We start from the raw sequence: 9,020 nt of genomic DNA on the forward strand, positions 1-9,020 counted from the left end.
GATATTAAGGACTGTGATATGAGTGGGGAGGTAGTATATAGACCAGATAATCAGGATGGTGATATGAGTGGGGAGGTAGTATATAGAGCAGATATTAAGGACTGTGATATGAGTGGGGAGGTAGTATATAGACCAGATAATCAGGATGGTGATATGGGTGGGGAGGTAGTATATAGAGCAGATATTAAGGACTGTGATATGAGTGGAGAGGTAGTATATAGACCAGATATTAAGGACTGTGATATGAGTGGAGAAGTAGTGTATAGACCTGATCAGGACTGTGATGAGTGGTGGTGAGGTAGAATGTAAATGACTGTGTGTTCTTCTGACAGGTTTTCGGGGAGCTTCTGGAAGTTTGGTCATCGGGTAGCATGGTAAAACACTCGCCTTACCCCCAAATGCTGCATCTCAGTCGTTGTATCTTCATCTGCATAAGTCTTCTGAACAAACAGGAACTGGAGGGTTGCAAACAAGGTAGGAGGCTGTACGGCATGGTAGTAGTATTCCTGTAACAACATGTTTCTTTTTTTTCCCCTTCTACCAACTCCTGTCTTGTCTCTCATGCACAGAGCTTCTGCATGCTCTGACCTCTGGCACTCGTCTATACCTGGACAGTTCTCTTCCTCCAGTCAGGTGTTTGGGAATGGTAGTCGCGGAGTGCCTGAGCCGACAAATCGATCCTGAAGGTCCCAGTCTTTCTTTTCAGGTAGGTCCTATGGTCTAGTCATTGGACAAGGTTCTTTCTCATTGTGTGCACCTCCATCTTCTTCTGGGAGTTGGGCTTTAAAGGTTAAGTGTGGCAGCCCATCTAACGTACACAAACATTCTGCAGTATGAGGCGGACGATGACATCAGAGATTTGAAGTCACTACTAACCCCTCCATGTATCTGTCCGTCAGACCCTCCAGATCCTGTGAAGACTTCATCTGCGAGGTCAGTAGATTTAAAGGATGCTTCAGACTGTGTGTGTCTCTTGTTATATAGAACTTTGTAATGCATGGTATGTTGTCCTTCTAGTTCTGCAGTCCCAGCCTCTAAGAAGGAAGTGAAACACCAGGAAGAACCCAAAACCGATACTGGGTCAGAATCAGAACTGGATAGGTGAGTCTTTCATTGTAAGCCCATCTGCTATTGAAGCAGCTGATAAGAACAATTAGAACCTGTGTTTTGTAGAAATCAGTCAGATCATTTTTATATTGAAGGGTACTTGCTTGTTGGGTTTATATTTGTGGTTCAGGAAGGGTGTGAAATTGCAGTGGCATTGCCTGCGCCATTTATTGTAGGAGGTGCAATGCTAGTTCTGAGCCCACCATCAGCCTTAGAAGAGGCCTAAACCTGTTTCCCTGCAGCTCCTCTTCTACATGCCCCCAAACCTTGAATTTTGCAGTGGCAGTAAAAGTCAGTCTGAATAAATTAGGCCTTTAAAGACACCCTGCCTTACCCATTGACTTGAATGAGTAAGGTGACTGGGTATCTTTGAAGCAAACCTGTAGTGTTATGATAGTGACTTCTCTTCTGGGAAGCAGATATCTTCCTCTTTGCAGAGCACCCAGGTCCCGTACTTTTATCATAACCAGTTTATTTTATTTTTTTGCCAATGCTTTACTAAAATCTCTGCAACAGCGATGATGACCTGACTCCCTATGATATGAGTGCAGACACTGAGCTGAAAAAGAACAAAACGCCGGCGTATATTCGGGATTGCATGGAAGGTGAGTTGGACACCCATTCGGTTCCTCCATTTATACCAGTTTTTGGATTTGATAAATATTGCTATGGCTAAAGCTCTCTGTTATGAGTCACATTCTTGAATAAGGATTATCTTGGTCTTCTCTTTTATCTCTGTAGTATTGTTTTCAGAGGATGTGGAGAAGCTGGAGGTAACAATGTCTTCACTGGCCAGCTTGATCCGCTCAAATTCTGCTGCCACCAAAGAGGTACTAATGACGACTCCGAAGGAATCCATAAACATGTTCTTCATGACCTTTTATCTGTGTTAAATCTGGCTGAGCAAATAGATATATTACATTTTATGTATATTCAGGATCATTTGTTTTACCATATCTGCTTGTTCTTTATAATACCATTTTCTGGTTTCTATATAACTGATTGCACACAGTGTCTACTCAGCTCCCATTGTCAGTCCAATCTTTTACCCCCGAAGCAAACTCGCTGCCACTGTAATGCTGTACAACATTACAACAGTAAATTCCCTTTATATACTTCCGTTCATTAAATCAGATTGGTTACTTACGTGCATTAAGTATGTCTAGTATACCCAAATGTATCCCCAAATCTCCCTCTCCCCTTCTAGAGTATGCCCCAATGTTATGTTGTATTTGTCCTTGTCTCTGTAGCAAAAAAAGAGCTTTTATTAAAGTGTGCCATCATCCCCAGCCTTGTTATAAAATCTTGCAGGGGCAGCTGCTAGAAGTTCAGTTCCTATTGAAATTAGCGTGCCCCCAGACTGACAGCCCCCATAAGCCCTTTTTCTACATATAGTGTGAGAGTGCTCTTGCAAGTCAAGGCAACAGCATTATTTTCCCAGGAAATGAATCAGTGTATGCACGTGGAGAGCTGGGAACACTGTTTAGAATTTTAGTGCAGTGAAGACAATAAGAAATCGGCTCAGAGAGTTAGGCTTTCTTGCAGATTACCAGATCAATGTCTGTACTTGCAGGATTTAAAAAAGTTAAAAAAAAAACAAATATATATAAAATAATAATACTTTAAAAAAAAAAATCTTTGTGCTGACATACATAAGATGACAACTGAAGCATAGAAAAAGGGGGCTGGCCAATCACAGCTCTGCCTGCATTCTTAAGAAGAAGACATTGTCATAGGGAATGGCTTCTCTGATGTGAGCCTCTGTATAGCTTTGACAGTAAAGGATGCTGGTTTCTGTATTAGGTGGTGGAAGAGCTGGGTTGAGGCAGAACAGTGCACTTTCCTAACTACTAACAGGGTAATTCACAAAAGGGTGAAGAGTTTGGAGAAGGCCGGAGTAGTGAACAATCTAGCTGAACACAGCTGAACATAGCTGAACTGGAAAAATTCTCCAATTCAGCTATGTTGTCCTAGATTGTTCACTTCTCCAGCCTTCTCCTAACTCTTCACCCTTCCGTGAATAACCCTGTAAGAAAATAAGTCATGCAGCTTTTAGCACTTCAACTTACTTGTGCAGCATTAAAGGAGAACTATGAGGGGAGTGCTTTTCACTCACATCATAGTTCTAGCCGACGTGTGACAATGAGACTGTCAAAGGTCGGCTCAATAGATCGGGAGGTGAGCGAACACATACCAGCGCTCGCTCACCTCTCGATCCTGTCACGGCTCTTTGCCGTGACAGGGGAGGGGCTGGATTCTTTGCCTTGCAGAAGGAGTCTATTTTGCAGCAAACCGCTAACTGTGTTCATTGTCCTCTCACGCAGGTCAGTACAGAACTCGCCAAAATTCTCTTACATCTTGATGACCGTCCCGGAGTAGAAAATTTTACACAGCTGAGGTTTGCCGCTATGGTTGCCGTCACCGTTACTGATCCTGTGCCGGTAAGACTTTCTAACCACCCAGGGCTCTGTATTTCCACTAAAGTGGAGTGAAATCTACAAGCTTACATGGAGAGATTGAATGTGGGTTGTTCTGTGTGCAGCTCTATGTGGATGTAGTTTGAACATTTCTCTCTTAATAGGTGTCGCAGTATCTTACTGGGGAATTCTACTCCTTAAACTACAGCCTGCGACAGAGGATGGATATATTGGATGTACGTATGCCTCAGTATCACATCATTGAGTTTTGCGTTGGCTATCAAATGCATCATTCCAGCATGGAGTTCGTTTGCTTGCACAGTGCTTGTACTGTAATCAATGAATGATTTTGGAGAATCGACCAACATCCTAATTTGTTGTAGCAGGGTGTAGATAGACTCCATTTATTTTCAACAAGCTGAAAAAGAACAAAACGCCGGCGTATATTCGGGATTGCATGGAAGGTGAGTTGGACACCCATTCGGTTCCTCCATTTATACCAGTTTTTGGATTTGATAAATATTGCTATGGCTAAAGCTCTCTGTTATGAGTCACATTCTTGAATAAGGATTATCTTGGTCTTCTCTTTTATCTCTGTAGTATTGTTTTCAGAGGATGTGGAGAAGCTGGAGGTAACAATGTCTTCACTGGCCAGCTTGATCCGCTCAAATTCTGCTGCCACCAAAGAGGTACTAATGACGACTCCGAAGGAATCCATAAACATGTTCTTCATGACCTTTTATCTGTGTTAAATCTGGCTGAGCAAATAGATATATTACATTTTATGTATATTCAGGATCATTTGTTTTACCATATCTGCTTGTTCTTTATAATACCATTTTCTGGTTTCTATATAACTGATTGCACACAGTGTCTACTCAGCTCCCATTGTCAGTCCAATCTTTTACCCCCGAAGCAAACTCGCTGCCACTGTAATGCTGTACAACATTACAACAGTAAATTCCCTTTATATACTTCCGTTCATTAAATCAGATTGGTTACTTACGTGCATTAAGTATGTCTAGTATACCCAAATGTATCCCCAAATCTCCCTCTCCCCTTCTAGAGTATGCCCCAATGTTATGTTGTATTTGTCCTTGTCTCTGTAGCAAAAAAAGAGCTTTTATTAAAGTGTGCCATCATCCCCAGCCTTGTTATAAAATCTTGCAGGGGCAGCTGCTAGAAGTTCAGTTCCTATTGAAATTAGCGTGCCCCCAGACTGACAGCCCCCATAAGCCCTTTTTCTACATATAGTGTGAGAGTGCTCTTGCAAGTCAAGGCAACAGCATTATTTTCCCAGGAAATGAATCAGTGTATGCACGTGGAGAGCTGGGAACACTGTTTAGAATTTTAGTGCAGTGAAGACAATAAGAAATCGGCTCAGAGAGTTAGGCTTTCTTGCAGATTACCAGATCAATGTCTGTACTTGCAGGATTTAAAAAAGTTAAAAAAAAAACAAATATATATAAAATAATAATACTTTAAAAAAAAAAATCTTTGTGCTGACATACATAAGATGACAACTGAAGCATAGAAAAAGGGGGCTGGCCAATCACAGCTCTGCCTGCATTCTTAAGAAGAAGACATTGTCATAGGGAATGGCTTCTCTGATGTGAGCCTCTGTATAGCTTTGACAGTAAAGGATGCTGGTTTCTGTATTAGGTGGTGGAAGAGCTGGGTTGAGGCAGAACAGTGCACTTTCCTAACTACTAACAGGGTAATTCACAAAAGGGTGAAGAGTTTGGAGAAGGCCGGAGTAGTGAACAATCTAGCTGAACACAGCTGAACATAGCTGAACTGGAAAAATTCTCCAATTCAGCTATGTTGTCCTAGATTGTTCACTTCTCCAGCCTTCTCCTAACTCTTCACCCTTCCGTGAATAACCCTGTAAGAAAATAAGTCATGCAGCTTTTAGCACTTCAACTTACTTGTGCAGCATTAAAGGAGAACTATGAGGGGAGTGCTTTTCACTCACATCATAGTTCTAGCCGACGTGTGACAATGAGACTGTCAAAGGTCGGCTCAATAGATCGGGAGGTGAGCGAACACATACCAGCGCTCGCTCACCTCTCGATCCTGTCACGGCTCTTTGCCGTGACAGGGGAGGGGCTGGATTCTTTGCCTTGCAGAAGGAGTCTATTTTGCAGCAAACCGCTAACTGTGTTCATTGTCCTCTCACGCAGGTCAGTACAGAACTCGCCAAAATTCTCTTACATCTTGATGACCGTCCCGGAGTAGAAAATTTTACACAGCTGAGGTTTGCCGCTATGGTTGCCGTCACCGTTACTGATCCTGTGCCGGTAAGACTTTCTAACCACCCAGGGCTCTGTATTTCCACTAAAGTGGAGTGAAATCTACAAGCTTACATGGAGAGATTGAATGTGGGTTGTTCTGTGTGCAGCTCTATGTGGATGTAGTTTGAACATTTCTCTCTTAATAGGTGTCGCAGTATCTTACTGGGGAATTCTACTCCTTAAACTACAGCCTGCGACAGAGGATGGATATATTGGATGTACGTATGCCTCAGTATCACATCATTGAGTTTTGCGTTGGCTATCAAATGCATCATTCCAGCATGGAGTTCGTTTGCTTGCACAGTGCTTGTACTGTAATCAATGAATGATTTTGGAGAATCGACCAACATCCTAATTTGTTGTAGCAGGGTGTAGATAGACTCCATTTATTTTCAACACTTTACAGTGCAATTGTTTTTCCTTTAAAGCCGAACTCCAGCCTTACCTTCCGTCTTATGGGCTCCTCTCCTTTACTGAAACTGCATCATCTAGCCCTTTCTTCACCAGCTTTACTGCCCCTGGCCCCCTCCTTCCATTCATTGGATTTCAGTTCTTTTGATCACGGGGGCTCAGCATCACATGTGGGAATTACCTAGAGTGATCTGCATGCGAATACAGCCTGCCTAGGAACGCCCACTCCTCCAGACTGACATCTACTCATCAAGGCATTTTGATATTTGCATTACTCCTCCCAAGAGCCAGCTCACTGCTTATATCAGGGCTGAGGGCTTTGGGAAGAGTACTGAGGCAAGTTGCTGTGATGGTTTCTGGAAGCTATGCCCCTCCCACCAGCCACAACCTGCCTACATTGCTTAGATCTGAATGATCTGAAAAGGCTTTATTTAAAAACTTTTAGCACGTTGATGAGGGGAAAAGGAGAAACCAAGGAAGGCAACAAATAAGTAGAAGCTAATGGGATCGGGTATATGGGTGTTTGGGCTGGGGTTGGTTATATAAGATAGACCTATAAGTAGGTACATTTTAGATAGCTGTATACAGTACATTATACATGATCCGTTCAGTTACTGAAACATTAACCAGGGTAAAGCAAACTGAGAAAGTCTCTGGAAAATCACCAGGTGACGAGGAAGCATGGAGCCAGCTTTCTGGTCAATGAGGAAGCTGGGTGGTGGGTAATGATTCGCCGCCCTGCTTCCTGACTGGCCAGCTCTCCAACCAATCGGGAAGCTGGGCGGCGAGTCATTACATGCCGCCCGGCTTCCTGATTGGCCAGAAAGCCTGGCTCCAGGCTCCCTCGTCACCAAGTGAGAAGGGAGCATGGAGCTGGCCTACCGGCCAATCAGGATGTCGGGGGATGAGCCCAGCTTTCTGATACCGGAATTTCCGGTATTGGCACCAATATCAATGCTGGTATTGGTGCATCCCTAGTCTGCTGTATAGAGGCAGTAAGATTCTGCACATGATGGTGTACACACAACAACCTTGTGCCAGATTGTGAAATAAGAACTGTCTGTATTACTGCAACAGTGAGCTGAGCCCTGTCTTCTGGTCAGTGTGGGTTTCCTCTGTATCTTCAGATTCTCCTGTTTTTTGGCAGGTTTTGGCATCAGCTGCTCAGGAACTTTCCGATACGACAGCCGTCATAAAACCGGTAGCCTCTGAAGCAAAGACTGGAGATCCCCATTCATCTAGTCACTCTGTAGGGACCTATCGGTGTGAGGCACCAGTTGATTGGAGGAAAGTTGTGGAGGAGAGGATTGCGAGCAAGACCAGGCGCTTTGCTAAGGTATGTGCCCGAAATAGAATCACAACACTTAGGGCAAAGTGTACCCTACACATGACACAACTGACATTTGTTCTACTGTCTGCAGGGTCAGACAAGAGACACCCCTGCTCCAACCCCGAACAGATATCATGCTGTCGCTGGATACTTTTTCTTCCCTCTCATCCAGAACTTTGACAGGTGAATATAGCGTATAGATTTACTCCGATGGATCAGCCTACTGAATATGTTGTTATATAATTGTGATCACTTCTCACTTAGTGAAATGTCAGTGTTGGATGTAACATAGAAGGGGAATCTTGTTTTGCTGGTCATACACTTGGCAATTGTGTTGCTTTTAAAGTATATCTAAGCCCCCAAGAGCAACAATGTCATAGATTTCAGCCTACCCGTCCTTAGCTTGATCAAATAAAATTACATCCAGAGTCCATTTTTACAAAAAGTAATAAATGCAAACATATCCATAAAAGAAAAGAATGGCCATTCATTATTTACTTTGCATTGGGAGCAGTGGAGGGATGATGGTGGGTTGCTCTAGATGTGACTTGTTTCATGTGACACCCTAAAAGACTGCCATGTTTTCATTCTCCTTTTTCCTGTTCATCGGATAAGATTAGAATATTAATGTAAACTCTCTTCCCTCATCATAATCTATAGGCCTGTTATCACCTTTAACCTTCTGGGTGAAGACCATCTCATCCTTGGAAGACTGATACACACACTGGGCATATTGATGCACCTGGCACAGCACGCCACGGTAATGTATTTGTGAAGAGAAAGGCAATAGCTGGCTGGTCTCCCACCTATAATATTTCCGATACGGCCTCCAGGGTGTATGCACCATCTATATGTGATAGGACAGTAAGGCTTATGCTTCACCCCTTGTGCTGTATGCTGTCAGAAGCTATTATTGCAGTACTCCACTTCAACCTGGAGTTGTCGCCCGCAGTACTTCTCCACCACTAGATGCCACCATTCATTTTCTTTCCTGGAATTCACTCTCCATGCTTGTGCATGTCAAACTCCATGCACAAAAACATGCAATGAAATATATTCCTCAGGAGCCACAGAGAAAATAAATCCAGTTTGTATACACCAAACGCCTTGAAAAACCCAAATTATGTAAAAGTGGCAGTGACATCATCACAGTGCTGCACAAAAAGCCCCACCCACCCAGCAAGCCCCACCCACTACAGTCTGGCTGCAGAACACTAAAGGAGTGGGCGGAGACAAGACCAGTCACCCTGCACAATGAGAACAGCAGTGACCGGTATTTATTACAAGAGGAGGCGGAGACCAGACCAGTCACCCTGCACACAGAGAGAGCAGTGACCTGTCTTTGTCACAGGAAGCTCCTGCACAGAGGCAAATATAGACACCCAGAGACAATATTTCCCTATGCTGGAGTCCAACAGTTCAAAAATACATAACCAGTGATAGTGTATAGAAAGAGTGCGT

At 43.4% G+C, this 9,020-nt stretch overlaps 1 protein-coding gene across 1 annotated transcript in view; it reads left to right on the top strand.

The window, feature by feature from the left end:
- Positions 1 to 9,020, top strand: part of TELO2 (telomere maintenance 2) — a 34,181-nt gene that overhangs the window by 22,223 nt on the left and 2,938 nt on the right. Inside the window, exons 15-29 of the mRNA XM_018561211.1 lie at positions 333 to 474; positions 570 to 706; positions 833 to 933; positions 1,018 to 1,101; positions 1,624 to 1,712; positions 1,849 to 1,937; positions 3,432 to 3,548; positions 3,689 to 3,856; positions 3,943 to 3,988; positions 4,125 to 4,213; positions 5,708 to 5,824; positions 5,965 to 6,036; positions 7,377 to 7,565; positions 7,651 to 7,742; positions 8,220 to 8,319. Coding sequence (XP_018416713.1) covers positions 333 to 474; positions 570 to 706; positions 833 to 933; positions 1,018 to 1,101; positions 1,624 to 1,712; positions 1,849 to 1,937; positions 3,432 to 3,548; positions 3,689 to 3,856; positions 3,943 to 3,988; positions 4,125 to 4,213; positions 5,708 to 5,824; positions 5,965 to 6,036; positions 7,377 to 7,565; positions 7,651 to 7,742; positions 8,220 to 8,319 — 1,632 coding nt within the window. The remainder of the gene's footprint in view (positions 1 to 332; positions 475 to 569; positions 707 to 832; positions 934 to 1,017; positions 1,102 to 1,623; positions 1,713 to 1,848; positions 1,938 to 3,431; positions 3,549 to 3,688; positions 3,857 to 3,942; positions 3,989 to 4,124; positions 4,214 to 5,707; positions 5,825 to 5,964; positions 6,037 to 7,376; positions 7,566 to 7,650; positions 7,743 to 8,219; positions 8,320 to 9,020) is intronic.

Source organism: Nanorana parkeri, unplaced genomic scaffold (genome assembly GCF_000935625.1).
Source record: "Nanorana parkeri isolate BGI_ZX_2015 unplaced genomic scaffold, ASM93562v1 scaffold19, whole genome shotgun sequence".
Classification (NCBI taxonomy): Eukaryota; Metazoa; Chordata; class Amphibia; order Anura; family Dicroglossidae; genus Nanorana; species Nanorana parkeri.